Below are 23,540 nucleotides of genomic sequence, written 5' to 3'. Positions count from 1 at the left end.
AAAAATAATTAAACATACAATAAATTAAGAAAAATAAATAAGCTCTGTGGTGGTTACACACTGAGATAATTAATTACTGTCCGTCGTAAAATACCATAACATTTAGCAATAATCAATAAAAATATAATGATGTTGTCAATTTCCTTTATTTATTATTTGATAGTACTGCTTGTACGCCTCTCACTTTTAATAGAGTATTAATGTGTCTTCTGGACTACTTATACTAAAAAGAAAAAGAAAAAAACGTTTTTGTAACACAACTAAATGACATCCCTATTGAAGATCTTCTTAAAAAGTAGTATTTAATGAGGAATTAGGATCATAAAATCTTCAATGGTTTTAATAGTTTTACAGCAGAATTTTGCTTTTATTTTTTCCTTTGTGCAATAGGTACAGAAAGACGATTCACTGAATAAGAGAAAAATAGAGATTTACATATAGAGGGAGGTGTCCTTTACCTTTCACTTTTAAAATGCAGTAAGGAATCTAGCCTTTATTTATATTTATTTTTTTCAAATGCATTTAGGAATCTAACGTTACATTTGTTCAAAAGCGATTCCCATAACAGCTGGGTAGCAGTTGGGAACTGTAGTTTATCATTGTTGACATTAATATGGACTACATCTATCAAGTTTGCCTAAAAACGCAGACCTCTGCAGTGATTGGCTCACTCATTCACGCCCTCCTAAATAACCGAGTAGTAATTGGCTCTGAAAAGTAAGCGATTGTTGCTGATTGGCTGAAGACGCCGATAGGGGTTTCCGACAGCGTCTGTCCTGTGTCCTCAGTGTAGCAGTGATGGCGACCTACACGTTAATGCGAAGTAGTCTGGGACTATTACATGGCCTAAAATGTTCTTTTAAAAGTGTAGGTCAGATTCCGTACAGCGCAGTCGCTGGGGCAATTACCCAATCGAAAGTACTGCAAAATGCAAGATGCTATTCTGTCGGTAATCTGTCTGTGCAGGAGAGAATTGAGAAGAAGCGAAATGCAGCGCTTATAGGAGGAGGGCAGCTGAGGATAGCGGCACAGCACAAAAGGGTAAGTTATGAAATCCTTCTGCAGAATGAATGCAGTTGACATAAGTGAAAGCACAACAATCCGAGAAGAGCTGCGTAATGCCTGTGCGCAGGGTAAACTGACAGCGAGAGAGAGAGTGGAGCTCTTGCTGGACCAGGACTCGTTCGTGGAGTATGACATGTTTGTGGAGCATCGCTGTTCTGACTTCGGCATGGATGCAGATCATAATAAGGTATGTCACCTCCACCTCGCAGGTCAAAGAAACTTCATACTGAATGCAGAAATATTCCCATTTTTCCATGTCATAAGTTATGAAATAACAAGTGTTCAATGTTTTTTCTCTCGAATGAATGCAAATGCAACATTGTGTCATTCTATGAAACGGACGCTTTTACAGTTTGACAGATTTTAAAAGACTTTTAAACAACCTTTTAACCAAATATAAAGAGTTTTAAGTCAGTGCTTCTCAACCAGGGGCCCCACAATAAGCCGTACATTGTTTAAATTTAGTTATGTTAACATATTATTAATTATAATACTACTCTAAAATTAAAATGCTACACTAAAAAAAAGATGTATGTCAACAAACTATTTTATTTATATTACAGACGTACCAGATGTACATGCCAGCTGAGATACGAGGGCCTTTATTATTGTCTTGAAATAAAAGGGGTTTAAGTGTTAATACATTTATAATAAATATACCTGTAATAAAAAAGGCCAGCTTTTATTGTTATATATTTCAAATGTTTTAAAATGTGCATATTTACTAATACAGTAAGGAGAAGAGATTTGGTGACAGCTCAAATTTCACGAAGAAAGAAAATAAAGCAGATACTGAATTTTTAGTAATGGTTTGATGTCTATAACAGCACAGTAAATGTTAGCATCACCCATTGTTAGTTTTAACACTTGTAGATGAGGGACACTAATGACAAATGATCTTTGATTTCAGTATCCAGGAGACAGTGTAGTGACCGGACAGGGAAGAATCAATGGAAGACTGGTCTATGTTTTCAGCCAGGTATGATACTAGCTTTTGACCATAGGTTTGCAACATTAAAATGATTTATTTGAATATCTCCATTCTCTTGTCATGAGTGAAATGCTCCTCTGTCCACAGGACTTCACCGTGTTCGGAGGGAGTTTATCAGGGGCTCATGCTCAGAAGATCTGCAAGGTAAGACTGGTCAGGTTTGGATCTGACTAAAGTCTTAAAAAAAAACGTATAGGCACAATTCTGTCAAACAGTTAAATCACTGCAATTTAATTCCTAGATCATGGACCAGGCTATGATGGTTGGGGCCCCAGTAATCGGTCTCAATGACTCTGGTGGAGCCCGCATTCAGGAAGGCGTCGAGTCCCTTGCAGGATATGCTGACATATTCTTGGTAAACTGAATAGCTGAACACAGCTATATATTTGATACATACACTACCATTCAAAAGTTTGGGCCTGATAATCTTTTTTTTTACTGTTCTCTTATGCTCACCTAGGCTGCATTTATTTGATAAAAACAGTAAAAAAAAAAAAAAAATTAAATTGTAATGTATTCAGAATAAACATTTCTTATTATTATCAGTGTCAAAAACAGCTGCTAATATTTCTGTTTGTTTGGTTTCTTTGATGAATAGAAAGTTCATAAGAACAGTGTTTATTTCAAATGGAATTTTTTTTGTAGCATAAATGTCTTTACTGCCACTTTAGATCATTTTAATGCATCCTTGCTGAATAAAAGTATTAATAAAAAAATCATACTGACCCCAAACGATTGAATGGTAGCGGACATACAGTATATTCCAGGACTAACTCTGCACGATGGTATTTGTTCTTCAGCGGAATGTGATGGCCTCAGGTGTGGTTCCTCAGATCTCTCTCATCATGGGCCCGTGTGCGGGCGGTGCCGTGTACTCGCCTGCTCTGACAGACTTTACTTTCATGGTAAAGGTAAGAAAAGAAAAGTTTAGAGTATAAATGCATATTGCATTTGAATTCAGATTTAGGTCCCTGCTGGCACACCAATTTATAATGAAAAACTTTAACTTGTGTTTACAGGACACCTCATACCTTTTTATCACAGGCCCAGATGTGGTGAAATCTGTAACAAACGAGGATGTTACCCAGGAGGAGCTAGGAGGAGCAAAAACCCACACCGCTGTGTCTGGTAGGTCTATCCATTTAGTCTGTGAATACATCAGAATGTGTTTTATCAAGTTGTTTTTGGCGTTTGAACAGTTTTTTTTTAAAGTATTTGTTCTTTAATCTGACTAAAGATTATCTTGGCTTTCTTGTAATATAAAGAGCTTTTTGTTTTCTTTCAGGTGTTGCTCATCGGGCCTTTGAGAATGACATTGATGCCCTTCTGAACTTGCGAGACTTTTTCAACTTTCTCCCACTGAGCAACAAAGATCCATCTCCAGTCATTGAGTGCCATGATCCTCGGTGAGAAACTGTTTTTGTAAAATAATTCTTTCTTTATCAGTCAGCTTATCTTGACCAGCTTTTTCAGTCACATGGAGTCTGCTGCTATCATGTCGATTTGTTTTCTTCAGCGACCGGCTAGTTCCTGGTTTGGACACTGTCGTTCCTTTTGAAACCACTAAAGCTTATGACATGCTGGACATCGTTCATGGTGTATGTGCATCTTTAGTGAACAAACAATTCAAAAAGTCATGCAAAAACTCATCAGGTAGTGCTTATGATTGTCATTTCACTCCTACAGATAGTAGATGAGAGAGAATTCTTTGAGATTATGCCCAACTACGCCAAAAATATCGTGGTGGGATTTGCCAGGATGAATGGTCGGACTGTTGGCATAGTGGGAAACCAGCCAAAAGTGGCATCTGGTGGGTGATTATTTTATTTTGTACTTTTATTTTATTTGATACTTTTATTCACACATTAAATAGATCAAAAGTAAAGACTTTTACATTGTTACAAAAATTATATTTCAACAATTTCAATTCATCAAAGAATCATCAAAGAAAAAAATGACCATGGTTTCCGCAAAAATATTAAGTAGCACAATTGTTTTCAACAAATGTTTCTTGAGCAGCAAATCAGCATTTTAGAATGATTTCTGAATGATCATGTGACACTGAAGACTGGAGTAATGATGCTGAAAATTCAGCTTTGCCATCACAGGAATAAATTACATTTTAAATTATATTACAAGAGAAAGCAGTTATTTGAACTGCATAAGAGACTTCTTTTAAAACTTCTGAATAGCGGATAAAACCTGTAAAATATTCTTACATATTATATAAACATACATTTCACATTATTTGTTGTGTCCTTTTTTCTTGTATATTTTAGGCTGTTTGGACATAAATTCATCTGTTAAAGGGGCTCGCTTTGTTCGTTTCTGTGACGCCTTCAACATTCCCATCATCACATTTGTGGATGTGCCTGGATTCCTGCCAGGTGTCTGGAGACTTTTTATTATCCTAACCTTAACTTTGCTGGGGGGGGGGGGTTCAAAATAATTTTAGCCTAAATTGCCAACATGCATTTCCCCTTTTAAATAAAATACTGACAGAAACGTTCCGTGTTTCCACAGGCACAGCTCAAGAGTACGGAGGCATCATCAGACACGGAGCCAAACTGCTGTATGCTTTTGCCGAGGCCACAGTTCCAAAAATCACTGTCATCACTAGGAAGGTAGGAGGCAGAATGATGATTGTGCGTGTGGATGGTTCTAACTAGCTTGTCTGCTGAATCCCGTGTGTCCTGTCTTCAGGCATATGGAGGTGCTTATGATGTGATGAGTTCCAAACATTTGAGAGGAGACGTCAACTATGCCTGGCCATCGGCTGAGGTCGCAGTGATGGGTGCAAAGGTAAAACTGAAGATTAATGAGCTGAAACAAGTGTCATGGCCAATGCACTTGCATAATAAATATCCATTGTGGGTGAATTATGGGGCTTTCCAGTGCATTTATGAGCTTAAAGCCAAACCTACCATTTAAATCTCAGGATGGCTAAATATTTTGTGGGCTATATATATTTAAAAAACAAATTGCCCCCATATAAATAGATTTGTCCTAGAAGCTAGATTTAAGAAATTCTTTATCCTGTAACCAGTGCAGAGGAGTATCAGATGGACATGAGAGCGTTCAGAGAGCGTCAGCCCAGATATACGCTTACAGCAGCAATGATCACTATGCTTGGCTCTCTTTAGTGATTAAGCTGCTTGTGAATGTCCCTTCTACTCGTTTCATTTCTAAGCTGGAGGCTCAAGCTATGAGTTGAGTAACAGGTGCTGCTGACTCAGAGTTTGGATAGCACAGATCATATCATATGTTGACTGTTTAAAGTACAAACTAACAAACTATAAATATTTCTGCTGGGTGTTCATTAGTGACGCTAAAGCAACAATGAGCATCATTGATATTCCTATAATGAATTAGCCATATAAATATATATATAATTTTATTTTATTTTTTACTTTTTTTTGTTTGGGGCCAGTAAGAGTTTAAGGATGCATTAAATTGATCAAAAGTGACAGTAAAGACATGTATGTTACAACATATTTATATTTCAAATGAATTGAAAATAATAATTAATTGAGACATATTATCAGTGGTATCTTCACAATATTTTGCTCACTGAATCTACACTACTAGTCAAAAGTTTGGAATAATTAAGATTGTATATGCTTTTAAAAAATATCTTATGCTCAAAAGCATTTATTTGATCAAAAGACGGTAAAAACAGTAATTGTGAAATATAAAAATGTATATTGAACAAAGAATCCACAAAAACTGTTTTTAACATTAAGAAATAGTTTTTTGTGCAGCAAATCAGCATATTAGAATAATTTCTGAAGGATCATGTGACGCTGACAAATTCAGCTTTGAATAAATTACATTTTTGAAATATATTACAACAGAAAACAGTTGTTTTAAATTGTAATTTTTCACAGCATTTATTGTTTTTACTTAATTTTTTTTATCATATATTTTTGATAAATGCCGCCTTGGTGAGCATAAGACATTTAAATTTCTCAAAAAAAAAACCCCCTTCCTATTGCAGTGTATACCATTTGTTTTAATATAAGACAGTTTTAAAAGTGATTTTGGTCATGAAATTACACAAACAAACAAAAAAATCGCAATCAGTCAGTATAAATTTAGGTATTTCTTCTGCTCCAAATTTGACAATTTAATTTTTTAAAGATTCGCAATAACTGGACAAATCATGAAAATAGATTGAAAGTGTGAAACCCTATATTTATGTAATGTGCTACATTTCATTTTTAAGGGTGCAGTTCAGATCATCTTCAGAGGAAAGGAGAATCAAGCCAAGGCTGAAGCTGAATATGTGGAGAAGTTTGCCAATCCCTTCCCCGCTGCTGTCAGAGGTGCACAGAGCATTTTTATTATTAACAGACACAATATACATTAATCTTCACAGTGCCAGTGAGGCTTGTCATCACTGCAATACAGATGTGCTGGGTTCTCCTGCTACATGTGTGTATAACATTGAATGTGTTTCACAGGCTTTGTGGATGATATCATTCAGCCCTCAACCACACGCAAGAGGATCTGTAGAGATCTGGAGGTGCTCGCCAGCAAGAAACAGACCAACCCCTGGAAAAAACACGCTAACATTCCCTTATAAATCTCAACACTAATTTTATAGCATTTCACAACTGTGGTTAGACTGGAGAGAATATCATGTTTTTACACATGATTCCTTGTGCCTTATTCCCACTCGTATGCATTATGTCGTTATTTAAACATTCTCAAGTCAATAAAACACTCCCACGGTTCATGATTACATATTTATTTATTTTCTGAAAAAGTGAGTTTTCCATAAGTTCACTGAAGAAAAGTTTTAGAACAGTTTTCCATTAAAAGGGAAAGTGGTACATCATTTCTAGGTCGTACAAAAGAAAACCATTTTATATTGAAAATGTACAATTTACAGGTACACTAGCAAAACTAACCGGGGCTCAGGGTGGGGGGAGTAATGACGATCATGGGAAACTCGAGTTCTTGACAGTATAACATTTCACTTTATGAGAGCACAGGACCATAGAGCACTTCAACAGAGGCAATACTTGAATGGGCCTCGCTCAACACACGGCACAACAGCATCTGCTGTTTGATCCGGACAAGAGTAATTGATGAAAACCCTGCCGTATAGACATTTCACACAAATAAACCTCACCTAAATCTACTGGAAATAAAATACTGACCATTCAAATGTTTCTGAAAGCCAAAATACACAACATGTAACGCCCCCTTCAGGACAACTGTGTCACACAGAGATTTTTTGGCTCTCTGACAATATTAACTGCATTTTTAACACTCTTTTCTCACTTTCCTTTGTCATTTACCATAATTATGCCCATTGAAAACTGTTAAGTGTTATTTATTTATATGTAAATTAGGCCGATTGAAGATTGACCAATGTTTAATACTGCTTTTTTTTTGGTGGAAGAATCTGTTAGTTGACCTGATATTAAAAGCGACTTCATAATCTAACTGTACAGGGCATCTACATAGTAGGATGGATAAACACAAATATGTACATCTTGAACATATGGGACCGTACATTCTTACATGATAGATCTGTACCATGATGTAAATCCCATCCAGTGCGATTCAGATGAGCTTATGAAGAACCTGTTTGACAGAACAATTCACCATATGTGACCTGATTGGACTGTTAAAATAATCTGTGGATGAATAAAAGCTTCTCTGTGACGTCTGATAAAAGAGTGGAGAGTTCGCTCCAGAATCACTCAACCTCATCACCAGTGCTTCCGCTCCTTTGTGAATGTCTCTTTCATGTCTCTTGATGGCAAAGCTCTTTTTCCAGCTGTTGTGGCACCTCAGAACATGGGCATCGTGAAACCCTGAGGAAAAGAAAAAAGTATAATAATAATCAGGTGATAATTGGGACTGCATGATTTGGGGACATTTTTCATTGTCCTTTTTCTGAGATAAATTGAGATTTAAAAAAGTGTTTTTGTCTGTAGGGCTGCACGATTTGGCAACATTTTGTGATTATATATCACTATGACTATATTATAAATCTAATAAATAATATATTATTATTACTAAATGGTTATATTAAAATAAATATTACCATTGTAATATTTTGCGGTAAAATATATTTAAGAAAAATGTAAGTTCAGCTGTAAAATTGCAACACTAGTATTTATGGCTGTCTTGATTTCTTTGCTTTCAAATGTTAAACCTTAAAGCTTCTCTTTTGTTGACAACATATTTTTAAAAACGATTCTCAATAGAAATTAGAAAAAATGGTTGGTTCGCTGCGTTTTCAAATGCACGTTACTGTGACGTGGCGCTCGCAGAGAAAGAATTTGTGTGGAGCGGCATTTACTGTGAACGGAATCATTCCGAGACACTGAAAACATCGGATCATGGGAAACATGCTGTGCCATGCATCATATATACAGTATTTATTTAATTGAATTAAAGCCTTTGCGATTTGATAATCACACTAAGCCATAATGCAATGTTTGGTTTTATCTTGAATAATAATATATTTATATAATGATTTGAAAGCTTTAGCAAATAGCGACTCATTCTTACCGACTCGTCCTCAATCATGGCTGCAGAGTCAAAGAAGTCCGGTCTTAGCTCGGCTCTCTCCCGCCTGTTCCTGGATGGAGGCTGCACAGGATTTAAGACAATGTAATTAACACTTTTGTTTCTATATTTAATTACACAAGTATTCTGAGACACTAAAGCCCCTTTCACACAGCGCTTTGAACCCGGCAAATTGCCAGAGCGCCTTCTGTGTGAACGCAAACTCGACCCGGGATTTAAGCCGGGATCGATGCCGGGTCGGGACCTAGTAACATTGCCGTGTTCAGTCCCGGAACGCGCGCTGTGTGAACAAAAGCCGTAACAATGCCGTGTCGTAGTGATGACGCTGAAGCCGGGCTCGTTCTCCAGCTGTGAAACGGTATGTAATGCGCAAGTTTATGATCGAATCAGAGAAACAAATGCACAGGCGTGGTTTCTCGAGAGAGAGATCGCAGCTCATAAGCAAACTTAAGACGCTGCTGAGATTACAAGTCACATCGATGTCACGTGTCTTTACGGCATTTTTACGGGTTGTGTGTGAACGCACTCTCTGATTCCGGAAAATCACTGGCAGTGTGAATGACCAAAATCAAACGAACCCGGGTCAAATCCCGGGTCACTTTATCCGTGTATTTTCCGGAATCTCTGTGTGAAAGGGGCTTTAGTAGTATCATCTATAAGTGCTGGGCAATGTAACTACACCATTATGGTGGAAAGAGTCTTTTTTCACTGACGGTCATTTGTAAGCAAAATACAAATTGCTAATGTCTCATGGTATAGATGATTTACCAGGGGTTAATTTTTGGAGGGCTCTTAGAAGTGTGAAGCGGACTTAAAAATGTCCCTCAGGATAGTCTGTGTGTGTCATTATGGTGTCATCAGCTTGAACCTTACCAGATCAATGACCATGGTGTCCTCAAATTCCTCACTCATGTCTTCCAGCTGTCCTCGAGACGACATCATGACATCCTCAAAGATGGGCTCTGCATCGTCCTCCATGAGACCACGTCTAGAGTAGAGAAATCAAAGTAACATTTACTACAGCACTTTCCTCCTTTGTTTAACATCCCACACGCGTTTCTCCACGTACACAGTCTGTCGTACTCCTCCGCTACGGGCCTTCATGTAGTTCATGGCTGTGCGTTCCTTCCTGTTGACCTCCTCCATCTTCTGCTGGCCAAGCCAGGACATCTGCATCTGAGGACTAACCGAGGGGAAAACCACATAATACTGTGCACATACTAGTTGACATAAATCAACCAGTGTTGTTATTGTAAACTAAAACTATTATAATTGTTTTTTTTAACTGAAACAAAATATAAATATTAAAATGAGAAACAATGCTTTGGCAGCTAACAGAATTAGAATAATTGTAAAACTGTAAAACTTGATTAAAAATAAAGCTAAATAGAAATATTGATAAAATAATAAAAATTAAAAAGCACATAAGATGACAAACTTGCACTAAAATGTAAAACTCTTAAAACTAAAAAAATCTAAATAAAAGTTAATCAAAAAATATAATAGTATATAAATAATACTAAAATAACACTAAAAACAACATTAGATTCACAGCATGGCCAAAATGGTGGAATAACTTCATATTAATGCTCATGGTTTTAAAAATGAAATGGATGCGTTGCTTAAGTGTCTGCATTCTTTTAACCATGTAGTGTATTTTAAGATTGGTCACTTACTTATGAATATAGTCGGATTCAGACCCGGGCTCAGAGTCCTGGTCAGGGAGGAGTTCAGCAGCTTGTCGAGGGTTCTCTCGGAGCACGGTGGAGGTGAGCTGGGGTGTCTGCAGGGCTCCAGGGGTCTGTAGAGTGTCATTCCTCATCATCCAAGAGCCCTCCACACTCTCCTCTGCAGAACCACGACAGCACACACAAAACAGCCCATGACTGCTTACTTTTAGGCATCTTAGTCAACTGAACCAACCCACTGTTCTCCCGTCTTATATTAGTATGGTTACATCTACTGGCATCCTCACCCTCGATGCGTTTCTTGTGCAGGGGCGGACGGCCCTTCTTGCTTCGTATGGATCCGGCTTTGCTGCTGCTGCTGCCGCTGGTGATGGACATGCGATCTTCATCTCCGCCCGTCAACAGAGAGTTCCTGTAGGAGATGAGCGGCAGCCAGATGTCCTCCCGTCTCTCCATCATCTGCTCTGTCATGAACTTTTCAAGATACGAGTGCCTGTATAGTCAAAGAGAAAACACAATGGCACAAACATATATACTATGTCAGAGGCATGGGAAGTGTTATCAAATAATTAATCAATAACGAATGAATCGCGATTAATCGCATCGTAACATTAAAGTTTTAAGATCTTTTTTGCGTCTTTTGAATGGTTTAATAGCACTTGAATGAATGATAGCGTGATCATATACTGTAGCGCAGCCAAATATATACACACACACATATTTCTCTCTTTTTATTTATATAATTAATGAGTGCCTGTACAGGCAAAGAGAGAACACAACAAAAAAAACACATGTATAATTAAAATAATAAAAGAATTCTATATCTTTTATAGTTTTATAAGTTTTTCTTTTTTAATACCTTATAATACAATGTTTCTATTCAGGTTCTCAAAGGTTCCATTCAATGAAAACAAATTTTACTCAGTGAAAGATATGTTCTAATGCACAGTCAGTTCTAAAATTACTAGTACACCATTACTAAAAGCAAGGCAGCGTAAAAAAACAAACATTTTAAACAAAGCGCTCTTTAGACCAACTTACACTGTTCTCTTGTCTTGGCGAAGTAGTTTGGAAGAAAATTCACAGAGAACCTCAAGGAAGGCCAGATTCGGAGGGGGATACTCCGGTCCTTTAGGATTCTGATACTTAAAGGCAAACTCAATCCCATCTCTGAATACAGCAAAAATATTTGTGAGAGGTGCAATAAAGAAGAGGTCTATTTGGTGTTTGATGAGTAATAATTCAAACATGAAATAGAGGTTACTTGTGCAGTGTGGCCACAGCTTCTCTGGTTTTGATCTGGTCCAAGCCAAAGGTGAGGGCAAATCGACGAGCCAATTCCTTAATGCCGCTCACATGAGATGAGGTCCTGTCTAAGTTAGGCCCCTGATCCTGGATCAGCTCATTAAAGAGCTGAAGAACAGAAATAACAACAGGATTATTACAATTATCATATGATTAAAATGATAATGCGAATATCATGTTCATCTTATGCCAGAATATCCCACAAAATGGAGGCTGTCATCTCACCTGCTGTAAGCTCAGGATGAGTGTCTTGGCACACAGTATTTTGTCCGTCTGTCTGGTCTTACTTAGCGTCTCCTTTATGATGTCTCCATAATCGTTGTAGTACTGCAAGTAGTTCACAAGTAGAGAAAGCAGAATGTTTGTTGGCGTAACAGTTTAAGTAATATATCTGTTCGCTGGAGCAGAGAACAGCAGACACCTTCACTTCATTTTCTATGGGAGGTGAGCAGCGTGGGGGGATTGTGGTTAACAAAGCAGATGTGAAGAGATGTTCAACTTAACACTAGAACACTAGACAGCGGCAAATCAGTATAATAAGTTCTGTCAAGACCACTATCGTCGAATGCGATTGACAATTAGCATCCAGTTAAGATTGGAGGTATGGTTCTGTTCTGGGCAAGAACTCCCTGTGCATCCATGCAGCCTAGCATGGATAAGAGCAGGGAGAGCAGCAATAACCCCCCTTAGGGTAAACAGAACAGAACCAACATGAATGTATTGCAGATATCATTAATTAATTTTAATGTACAACATAATTAGAGAATTTTAGTCTGATTCAGGGTGAATCAGAATGCCAATCCTGACTGACGAGAGGAGGAGCTGGGGATGGAGGAGGGTAATTAGCTCATGAGAAACGCGATAGCTGCTGATAATACTGAAGGAGCTTATGTATACAGTGATAGGCGTCGTATTCCTATAGGTAGACGTGGATCAGCTGAGAGTCAGCTGATGCGAGCTTGACTAACGTGACCTGCCAGATCTGATGCTACGCTTGATTTTAATAAAAATTTTGAATGCTTTCATTGTGGTTTGACAAAAGTATATGTATAATTTGGCGATGCAAAAATAAAAGACAACCCCACAAGATTTCTTCCACTCCAGTGGACACGTCGGGTAAGGTGATGACTGGCTGTCTTACCTTCATGTAGTGTTTGAAGATATCTGCAGCAGCTGGCATGTCTACTATATCATAAATTATGAGCTTGCTGAAGGCAGCTAGAAGATTCCTCCTCTTATGTAAGGCCTCAATCTTGTTAGCTTCATCCTCCTCGTCACCCTCTATGAAAAAAAACATGAAAACGCATCAGCTAGACTTCAAAACATTATTGAAAAGCCTCTTACATCTGCACAGTATCTGACGGATATCCCATTGGATACATCCATCTCATTTACTGGGTCTCATTCACAAACTATACGCATGCATGTGCACACACACGTGCAAATGTTTTCCAACAAACACATATATTATAATAAAAAAAATGTATTCACCACATCATTAATACTGTCTGTACTAGGCTCACCTATGCTCTGATTCTCATCATCCTGGTCAATAAACACATGGTCTAGGATGAAGTTGAGCAGCTCGTTCTGTAGGGTGCTGTCTGGATTGAAGACCAGAGGTTGCAGACCCTCTCTTGCCCCTGTGGTGAGCTGGTGACTGAAGATCATCAGCAGGTCGCATAACAGCATGAATGCCTGGGCGGAAGAAAGGGGCAGGTGAATGACTCTTGCACAGGCACGTCGCTCCTGAATGAAAGGATGAAGGTCTTTAGCTTACCTGCTCTTTAACCGGCGTGTTAACGTTTGATAAACACTGCTGGCACACAGCTAGAAAAGATTTGACAACCCTCCGTAATGCAAGAAGATCATCCTGAAATCGAACAGAAAAATTGTTTTTGGTTGAAAGTTGCAATAATCAGTTTGTATTCAAAACCACCTGCTAAATAATAAGGCATTAAATAGATGCCTCACAGACCTTGGATGGAGATCCCTCTGTGATTTTCACCAGCTGCCACAGCATAGAGTAATGAGAACACTGAAGAGCCTGCACTGCTATCTACAAACCACACAATGAAACACACTCAGCTTCAGGACATAACATGATCTACAGGAAATCTGCATTAGTCACCTGAAAATCTTCAATAACTGGGTGAATCTCACGGAGAGAGAGAAAAAATAAATCTAAAATCAAATGGGAAAAAAATCAGAAAATGGATGGATGGATGGATGGATGGATAGATCTTATGAAATAAATCAATATTTAATGTGCAATTCTCCATACTCTAATAAAAATCATCCATTTTTGAGACTGTTTTGTAAAATTTTGCAAATTACAGGCAACAAAAACTCCCACAATGTATAAATACTAAACACGATGTATAGATACTTAATTTAAATAAAATAATGCTGCTTTTTTATTACAGTACTGAGAACTAAAGTACTGAGAACTACAGTACTGAGAACTGTTATGAAACTAATGTCATAATGCAATTAATTGTGTTGAAATGTAACATGTTCTTGACAGGCTTTATGAGATTCCTCCATCTCATATCTGCAACAGACGCACCTGCTCTGGCATAGAGCCCTGCTCTATTCCCGTCCTTAGCAACCTGTAGCAGTTCCCAAACAAATCCCATCTGGTCAAGTCATGAGCACTGATGGAGAGATGAGAAGGACACATTGCTTGTTAATTAGCACTCAATGACTCCAAGTGGACAGAAGTAACTTTCATTTGCACAGTAATTTAACAAGACAGCAGTGTACTTGTGAAAGGCTGTGAGTCTCTTAAGAGTGGAGAGAACGTTGTAGATGTCGTCGTCATCCGCCTCTTCCCCCTGTAAATGAGGCAGACATTCAGTTTGATCAGCGACCCTAAGTTTTTAAAAGAAGGAATGATTTTGTGCACAAAAAGTATACTCGTTGCTTCATAACATTACGGTTCATCACTACATCATTACTCCATCACTGTAGTCACAAGGACTATTTTAACGATGTCTTTACTACCTTTCTGGGCCTGAAAGTGGTAATAATGTTGCAGTCTATGAAGGGACAGAAAACTCTCGGATTTCATCAAAAATATCTTAATTTGTGTTCCGAAGATGAACGAAGGTCTCACGGGTTTGGAACGATATGAGGGTGAGTAATTAAAGACAGAAATTTCATTTTTGGGTGAACTAATCCTTTAACCACCAAAAATGGTACAAAAAAAACATCAAAAAGCCCCATATAGTAGTCTATATATAAGAATCATGTTTTTTACCAAGGTTTTTGAAGCCATACATGTTGAAATTCGAGTTGATCGGTCAAATTTGTGAACTGGATCATAGCCAGCTCAAAAAAGCTGTTGAGTTCAACATTTGGTTGCAGTGAATAATCGGTGAATAATGAAAAAAATTCAGTCCGTTCCTCACACAAAGCCATCTTATTATTTATGACACATTTTTGATGCACTTTTCAGCTGTCGTCACTACACTATGAACCACTGTTGTATGGAAAAGAGCTGCAATTAAAAAAAAAATAACAGCATAAAAGTTTGGGACGACATGAGGCTGATTAAATAATGTCAGATTTGTCATTTTTCTGATTATCTTTTGTAATTGTATTAATTCTTTAACAATCTCTCTAAATCTGTCCATCACCTCCACAGAGCCCTCACCGCCTGCAGCAGCTCTTCCACCGAGTGGTTGAAGCGGTCGGTTAGTTCATCGATGAGCTGACTGCGGGCGATGTCAACGCGGTTCATGATGGTGTACTCCTCACTGCACAGGATACTGTAGGTCTTACTGCAGGCCTCCAGCACCTCCGTGTCCGTGTGCTTCTCCACCACAAACTTGATCTGCTTCAGCAATGCGTCCAAGTGCTGGAACGTACAAATTCAGTCTATCAGCTAACGGGGAATGAAATTCCAGCGTTCATTGAGATCCAGCTGGAGAAACAGCCTACCTTCTCCATTCTCCCAGCACTGTACACATCCAGGTCAAAGAATTGCGGGATCTGTAGGAGGTTGGCTACTTTCTCTGCATCTGTCTGGTACTGTGAGTGGAAAACGTGTTTATCAGCATATGAATGAGCCATTTATGATGAAAACAGAAGACTTTTCATGAAAACAGAAGACTTTTCATCCTACTTTTGAGAGTAACATGGGAAGAGCCATGATGAAGTGCTCCGTTAATTTGTTTTTGTCATCAATCTGCATCTTCCTTTCCTTCGCAGTCAAGACCTATACAACAAGACAGACTAAACTAAACACTGATGGCAAAAATGGTTTATAATAAAATGCTTGTGAGATAAAGGTCTTACCCTCTTCCCAGTCCCTCTCCCCACAGGAGGATGGGCCTCAGCAGCCTGACGAATAGTACAGACAGTAAGCTCGATCAGCGAACCCTCCTGCCTGTCTGACAACACTGAAGACAAACAGAGAATCAGAGAGATAGAGCCGTGCTTATCGTGCACATGCACATATTTGGCCATTTAGGAGAATATAAGGGTAGATATGTGCATTTTACACAGACACGAAATATGGCTCCGAAATAGGAGAGATAATATGGATGATGGGCACCTTTAACTCCAGTGAATTTTTCCAGGGTGAGTGAGTTAATTTTTCAAAGTGATAATTTGCATCAACATACACTACCATTCAAATGATTAGGGTCTGTAAAAATGTTTTAATATTTTCAAAAGAAGTCTCTTATGCTCATTGCTCACCAAGGATAAAATACAGTAAAAACAGTGAGGTTAACAATGTTAAAATAGTTCAAATAAACATTTTTATATTTTATTATATTTCAAAATATTGTGATGGCAAAGCTGAATTTTCAGCATCAATACTCCAGTCTTCAGTGTCACATGATCCTTCAGAAATCATTTTAATATGTTGATTTGGTGTTCAAGAAACATTTATTATTACTATCAATGTCAAAAACAGTTGTGCTGCTATAATACTTTTTATAAGGATTCTTTGATGAAAAACAAGTTAAATTTAATGCATCCTTGTTGAATAAAAGTATTAATTTATTTAAAAAAATTTAATTTTGAAAGGTAGAGTATATCATCAAATTTCAGCTTCAAAAAAGCCAAGCAGAGAACATTTACTGCCTAGTTAAAAAAGTTAAGAGTTCATGAAACATGTAGCGTAGTATGTTTTCACACTACATAGTGTAAGTCGTCACAATGGAACGTGTCATTATCTGTAAAGCCAATAATTAATAGGATGTTTAAATTTAAACAGTTAACCAATTATGTAACATAAAACAAATAATGACAATAGTCTTTAAAACCAAAATAAAAAGTTAGACTTTCATCTGAAAACACAAAGGTTTTTGGGATGAAGCCTTTTATGACAACTAGCCCCACTCTCTACTATGCTTTCAATCTACTATGATCTACTATGTGCGGTAGTGAAACCCCTCTCAGGATGACCGTACCCTCCTCGCCCTGCACTGGCTCCTCCAGCAGCAGTTCGGACATGCACTCCCAGTCTTTCAACAGCTCCTGAGAGCTCTCCCACAAACTGTCCACTAGATAGGCAGCATGTTCATGCAGCTGGAAACACAAAACACACGTACATCGTGTGACCCACTGACACAAACACAAGAGATTCTGACCAATATAAACTAAACTAGCTGGATTCTACTGACACCTCAGGAGACAAATATTGTGTTAACCAATCATAATTCATCATAAGCAGCTGATCATCAGGTGTGGCCTTACCTCACTCTCCAGAAAGAAGAGCACTAGCATGCGAATGAGGTTTCCGTTTGGGCTGCTCCTGCCCCTGCGTTTAGCCAGAGCCTCCTCCGCCTGAGGATCATGTCTGCTGAACAACCTACACATGACGAAGCATAGAAAGAGGACACAAAAATAAAATAATACATACAAATTAAAATTAAAATTAATCAAATAAAACATTAAATAAATAAATAATCAGACAAAAGCCAAGTTTATTTTACAGAGAAAGTACGCAAGCTGGCTCACTTTCGATGTAGAAAATCCCCAGCAGCCACTGCCACAGGCCTGTGAGCGGAGTACACCAGATGATAGACATTCTCACAGTCTTCATTAGACAGCGCGTCCTCGCTACCCCTGAACAAATGAAGAACATTGGATGGAGGAAAGCATCTAGACTGCAGATATGTTCAGCATTTAATATCATCTTGAGCTTCACTCACTGAAGGATTAGTGTGACCAGTCTAATGGCTTCCACAGCCACATCATACTCTTTATCCAGCGTCATAGACACGATACGATCCTGTGAAGAGATTGTATCGTCATAAAGACATTCAGAGTATTGAAATACCTCTCCTGAACTGCGTTTTTACCTTGAAGCGGTTTGTGAAGAGCTCGAGTTTTGGAAACAGTTCACGGTTTGTGTAGAGGTTTTGTAAGGCTTTCAAACACTTCAAGCGTACTTCACCTTGCTTGAAATGGAGAATGCTGATGTTAATACACGGAAAATGAAGTATTACAGGGGCAAAAGTGCAGCTCTTGGTGTGTTCGGATATGGCGTACCCGGTCGTGTAACGTCCAGCCCACGTACTTCAGGTAGCTGTCGTTCAGGAAGGCATCGCTGTACATTTTCATCCACACACCGATTTCCTCTATACAAATCGCTCTGATTTCAGCAATTGCATCTCTGCCAGTCACACAGAAGATGAGATCAGACACTCACAGCTACATGAACGCTATTATTGTGAGAAGATACAACTTTGATCACCTATAACGATGAACAAAGATTCCCTTGAAGATCGAGTTCATCATGTTTTCGATTTCATCTTGGTTTTCTTGAAGCTGGTGAGAAAGTTTGTTCATATGAGCAAATGATCAGCAGTGACCGTATATTGACACAATCTGACTTTTCACATTTTCTGTCTTCACTTTGTGGATCATTTCAATTCTGTGGAAGATCTTTCTCTGAAGTTCTGTGCTTTGGATTTCATGTGGACCTGGTTATAATCTAACAGTCTACAAAAAAGGAATAAGGGTTTATAAATGAAAAGACAGGAGAGCTTAAGGTGTAATACCTCTTTCCTCTTATGGAGTAGGAGTTCAAGCTTCTCGGTGGCTCTCTTTCCCGCCATTTTGTTGCGTTCAGCTTCGTACTGTCTCTGTGTGTTGTCCTGGTTAATGCTCAGGTTCAGAGCCACGTTCACCAGAGCTGTCATGAGCTTCATGGCTGAGGACAGGTGTGCAAACTCATTTTTTAACAGAGTTTAAAAACATTTCTCTCTACTTCACTTGTCTTAGGCCACTTTCACACTGTTGTTTTTATGGAACCCGTTAAATATGACTAGACCTATTTAACATTTATTATTATTAAAATATTTGTATTTCATTAAATTAAAAAAATTGAACCAATTAAGAAATATATAGCTATAGTATTAATACTGTTGAACTAAAATAAAAAAACACGTATTTAATAATAATAACAATAATAATATCATCTATCTTTCAGAGCAACAATAAAATGAGTAAAATACTAATATTGATGGCTGTCTTCATTTCCTTGTTCATAGATTCTTAAATCATAGAACTTTTATTTGAAAACAGATTTATAATTGCTTCTAATTAGAAATGTGGGTTTACCTGCTAGAGTGCTGGTGTGTCTGAAGGCTCGGACCTGTGAGTCCGACAGGCCCGTGAGCAAAGAAATGACCGTGTCCATCATGTACTCGTCGTAGATGATGCTGTACTGGCACTGACGGATCAGGACGCAGATGAACTCACAGAAGTTGTAGCGAAACTTCTTCCACAAAGGGCCAGAAATGGTCAAGGGGTAATCGCCACTGTCCTGCATTAAAACACAAACAATGACCAACTCAGACTGGAGTTCAAAGGTCGTTCGACTACACTAGCTTCTGTAAATCCAGCAGAAAGGGTACCTCGTCAAACTCTTCTGTCATTTTGCGGATGATTTCAGCATTCTGCATGTTGCGAAACATTTCGATTCTAACAGTGCCTGAAATGAAGGATGATCAGTAATCACTATTATGAATAAATAATATATCATTATTATATAACATAAGTTATTCGTACCTTTACAACCAGAGCACTGGATGAAGAAGTTGATGAGGTCCAAAAGTGCTATATCTCTGTCCTGCTTGTACGACTCGATCCAGTCATCAATGACTGACTGAAAGATTTAGGGACAGCTGAGTCACTATTTACATAAACACAGCGGACGAGCTGCTAAACACTTGCTTATTTAGCAGAACAATTGGCATGACATGGAGGTTGTAATAACTGCACACCTCCAGCTGTTACATATCCAGCATCTGCTCCTGATCTGAAACATTTGGAGACCAGCTATACATTTCACTCTTCATTTAACACTGAAAAATTACACACTGTTTAATATTTTATAGTTACAGTTGTTAAATTAATGTGCTAATGTATGCAATTAATTATACACTATTGTTCAAAAGTTTGGGTATTTCTTGCTCATTTAAATAATTACAATTTCAAATAACTGTTTTCTATTTAAATATACTATAAAATGTGATTTATTCCTGTGATGAAAAGCTGAATTTTCAGCAGACATTACTTCAGTCTTTAGTGTCACATGATCCTTCATAAATCATTCTAAAATGCATTCTTTAAAACAGTTGTGCTGCTTAATATTTTGTGGAAACTATAATACATTTGTTTTTGGATGAATAGAAAATACAAAAGAACAGTATTTATTTTAAAAAGAAATCTTGTAACATTACAAATGTCTTTACTGTAACGTTTCATAAATGTAGCTTTGCTGAATAAAATGAGTAATATCTTTTTTTTTTTTTTTACTATTCAATGGTAGTGTACAAGTTTAACACAATTACATTATTTAACCCGGTAAACAAACTTATCTAATTTGACAGTATAATTCATTCTGTTCTGTGTGATTTCTATAAACTGACTAAAACCGATCAAATCTCGAGCACGGAGCATACTTTACTCAGTAAATAATGAAATACATTTATTATGTATAATTTATTTATAAATCAAACCCAGATGGGATATTTAATCAAAGTAATTTGCATTCTTTGTGCGGTGAAATGTAACTATAACTCATTAGACATGAGGCACCTAAAACCAGTTTATGCTCATTTGCATGATGTTTGCATGTAGTTTTCTCTTATAATTATATATTTGAGTTTTATACCTGCATTGCGCTCTTTCCCTGTTTGACCACTTCAAACAGAGTAACGGGATCCCCCTCTCCATTCTGTGGAGCCATTCCATTGGCCTTCCGCCCCCGCGGGGCTCCCATTAAGCCCTTTTCTGATGGTGACTTCCGAGGCTTCTTGTTGGGTGCCTGGAGTCAGGGGGAATAAAACTGCTAAGTTGCATAAAATGCTAAATATATACATTTTTCTGTGGTAAGTCAAGAAAACAGCTTTTGTGTGAGGCATACAGGTGGTCTGGCAGGCCTTCCTCTCTTCTTCTTGGTCTTTCCATCTCCAGGGTCGTCCAGCTCACTCATGCTCATACTGAGACTCACTGTGTCCTGACCCGACTCACCGGAGTCCCTGTGAGAAAAACACACCATGAACTCTGAACATCTGAGTCATGAAATTAAATAGTCTTTGTGTCCACATCTGATGCAAAATTCTGCTATTAAGTTTTGCAAGCTTAATTCTAATAATTAATTTAATATTAATTAAATATAAATCAATTAAAAATACCCCTTCATGATGGTATATTTTTATATTAGAGTATAAATGCATTTTTACATGTCAGTACAGCCAATCAGCAAAATTATCTTTAAAATATTTTTTATAAATAAATTGAAATCAATTCAAAAAGATCAATTGTGATTATTTTTCATTAAAACCGGATAATTAATTTGATTCTGTGAGTTTTGATCCTGTCACACCACTTATTTACCTTCATAACAATAGTGAACTGTCACTATAAACGACATAATGAAAATTAAATGACATAATTTGAGGTGCCAAGTTCAAAAGTTACCCAGTTCAACTCATTTAACTCTCATACCCCCGGACTAGACTAGAATGCATGTTTGAGCTGTTTTATCTGAAAGCAAATTGCACTGACATGTCATAAAATATGTCAGTAGCAGTACCATTGTTTTGTCTCAAGATGCACACCAGTAATGTTTTTTTGTAAGGCATGTTTATAAAAGCTAACTGAACTAAGGCTTAATTCTGGCTTAATCTAAGCCCTGTCTATGAAACCGGGCCATTATATTTTGTTTTTAAGCTTAAAAATATTAGTCAAGCATAAAATATTCACAGAAAATTGTTTGAAATGGCATATTCATCTCTTTGATGATAATTATTATTACTATATATATATATATATATATATATATATATTCTTTTTTTTATCAGTTTGTTTGAATATTGTTGTATTGTTTTATTGAGATGGTGTAAAGCACATTGGTCAACATGTGTTGTTTGAATGGTGCTATACAAATAAAAGTGACATTGACATTGAATCGCATAAAATAAACAGAAAAAATATATTTTACTGTGCTCATTTCATTATATATATTGTTTATAGAGTTTTAGATGGCACATCACAATTTATTAACACTTAAAACGTTGTTGGTCAGACACAATGTTTTGGGCTAAATGTTTCAGAAATGTACTATAATCACATTTGAGAAAGAGAAATCATTGTAGTTGAACATGTACTTTAGTTGTAGCTGAAGTGAACTCCAGTGTATGAGTGTAAATGAAGTGGGGACTTACTGTAGCACTGGCAGCTCTGAGGTGATCATGATGATGGAGGGGCAGGTCTGGTGTGTTACAGGTCTGGTGTGTGTGTGTGTGTGTGTGTGTGTGTGTGTGTGTGTGTGTGTAGTGCTCTGCTGAGATGAGCTCTTTCAGTGTGCTTTAGGTGCAGATGACAGTTTTAACACTGCAACTCTGAGCCTGCAGGAGACAGAAGGGAAAAAAGCAGAACAAAAGTTTGTTAAAGCAGATCTTTAGGCACTAGAAAAACATGCACTTTATTTATAAAATATTATTTCACCAACAAGATCTAGATTCCATAATTCATGACTTTATACAAAGGAAATATTTTTCATTTAAAAAAGAGTGATTGATTTATATTCCATAAAAACTTAAATACTGTGAATAATGCTACTTAAACACATTTTTATTGATGTCAAAGCCATGAACTTGACACATTGTTCAGGGTTTGTAACCTTGCAGAACTTCTAAAAACGTTGTAAATAAGGACATGAAGTAAAATTAAGGCTAAACAGCGACACCAACTGGTCATTTGATGAACTGCAGCAGCACATCATTAACAGAGGTGTCAATCTACATAGTCACAGGGACGAGCTATACACATGTATTCTGCTTCAAATAAATAAATAAAACAAAAAAATTACAATCCATATTTGATATAATTGTATTAATTCTCTTTTCTAATAAAATTCAAATTAACAGTTTAAATATTAAATGAATTTGTCACTGACTGGGCAAAAGTGAATTAAACCGATTTATTTAGCATGAAGCTTTCGCCTCACAAAAGCAACAGAAGCCTAAAAGGTTCTGTCTGATTGTTAATACAACACAGGGGCAAAATAATAAGCACTTCATTTAAAACATCAGTTAAACAGTAACAGATTACATTTTTGTGTGAATGTGCATGTTGTTCTGACTAAAGTTAACTATCACCACTAGGGGCAGTATGAACCATAAAGTACTTGACCTTTAATGATTCTTTGATGGCATAACAAAATGTGTTTCTGGAGAATTTCCAAACATATAAAAAATTTAATTAATGTTCAGTTGGCTCTAAGAGACAGTACTGATCATAAACACACTTTTAGACTGAGTTTTCTCTCACTAACAAAATGCTGAACTCCAGAGGATGTAAAGCACTTCTTGGGCAACAGTAGGGGGCAGGCTAAGAAAGTTTTCATTAAAATGTTCTTCACTATTGCTCAGATGAGGAAATGCACACGAGTTTGATTCACACCATAA

General features: G+C 37.3%; 2 protein-coding genes across 3 annotated transcripts; one reads left to right on the top strand and one right to left on the bottom strand.

Annotated features, from left to right (window-relative positions):
- Positions 1-770: 770 nt before the first annotated feature.
- pccb (propionyl-CoA carboxylase subunit beta) lies at positions 771-6,792 on the top strand. The gene is made up of 15 exons (XM_082172207.1): positions 771-1,041; positions 1,133-1,252; positions 1,976-2,044; positions 2,144-2,200; positions 2,298-2,411; positions 2,857-2,967; positions 3,076-3,184; positions 3,342-3,462; positions 3,573-3,654; positions 3,743-3,866; positions 4,336-4,443; positions 4,580-4,680; positions 4,760-4,858; positions 6,282-6,381; positions 6,520-6,792. The coding sequence occupies exons 1-15, from the start codon at positions 799-801 to the stop codon at positions 6,639-6,641; spliced, it is 1,680 nt and encodes a 559-aa protein (XP_082028333.1). The 5' UTR covers positions 771-798; the 3' UTR covers positions 6,642-6,792.
- Positions 6,791-22,464, bottom strand: stag1a (STAG1 cohesin complex component a). Of its 2 annotated transcripts, XM_082172205.1 has the most exons (34): positions 22,406-22,464; positions 22,296-22,375; positions 20,993-21,107; positions 20,741-20,893; positions 19,633-19,729; positions 19,479-19,555; positions 19,183-19,387; positions 18,621-18,772; positions 18,314-18,387; positions 18,109-18,232; positions 17,919-18,017; positions 17,769-17,848; positions 17,575-17,682; positions 17,311-17,425; positions 17,025-17,142; positions 15,901-16,004; positions 15,728-15,820; positions 15,544-15,633; positions 15,257-15,460; positions 14,365-14,435; positions 14,168-14,255; positions 13,577-13,657; positions 13,379-13,471; positions 13,122-13,296; positions 12,740-12,879; positions 11,824-11,925; positions 11,558-11,706; positions 11,335-11,463; positions 10,581-10,786; positions 10,282-10,453; positions 9,675-9,788; positions 9,479-9,593; positions 8,588-8,668; positions 6,791-7,884 (listed from the first exon to the last, which is right to left on the bottom strand). In XM_082172205.1, exons 2-34 carry the CDS (start codon positions 22,322-22,324, stop codon positions 7,861-7,863), a joined length of 3,777 nt encoding a protein of 1,258 aa, XP_082028331.1. In that variant the 5' UTR covers positions 22,325-22,375; positions 22,406-22,464; the 3' UTR covers positions 6,791-7,860. The 2 variants fall into 2 exon arrangements, with proteins under 2 accessions (XP_082028331.1, XP_082028332.1); XM_082172206.1 differs by lacking the exons at positions 6,791-7,884; positions 8,588-8,668; positions 9,479-9,593; positions 9,675-9,788 and having other exon boundaries at positions 10,288-10,491; positions 22,296-22,454.
- Positions 22,465-23,540: the final 1,076 nt, after the last annotated feature.

The sequence above is a fragment of the Leuciscus leuciscus genome, assembly GCF_965113295.1.
Source record: "Leuciscus leuciscus genome assembly, chromosome: 6".
NCBI lineage: Eukaryota > Metazoa > Chordata > Actinopteri > Cypriniformes > Leuciscidae > Leuciscus > Leuciscus leuciscus.
Note: the sequence above shows the minus strand (reverse complement) of the source record. Positions and strands in the feature narration are given on the sequence as shown.

What these genes read in the sequence shown, in the direction of transcription:
- stag1a (XM_082172205.1), bottom strand. Translation starts at nt 22,324, where the DNA reads ATGATCACCTCAGAGCTGCCAGTGCTACA. An exon ending in TCTTCTTTCTGGAGAGTGAG is followed by an intron (nt 17,143 to 17,310) that starts GTAAGGCCACAC and finishes TTGTGTTTCCAG; the next exon opens with CTGCATGAACATGCTGCCTA. An exon ending in GGAGAGGGACTGGGAAGAGG is followed by an intron (nt 15,821 to 15,900) that starts GTAAGACCTTTA and finishes CTTGTTGTATAG; the next exon opens with GTCTTGACTGCGAAGGAAAG.
- pccb (XM_082172207.1), top strand. Translation starts at nt 799, where the DNA reads ATGGCGACCTACACGTTAATGCGAAGTAGTCTGGGACTATTACATGGC. An exon ending in GATATGCTGACATATTCTTG is followed by an intron (nt 2,412 to 2,856) that starts GTAAACTGAATA and finishes TTTGTTCTTCAG; the next exon opens with CGGAATGTGATGGCCTCAGG. An exon ending in AACCCACACCGCTGTGTCTG is followed by an intron (nt 3,185 to 3,341) that starts GTAGGTCTATCC and finishes GTTTTCTTTCAG; the next exon opens with GTGTTGCTCATCGGGCCTTT.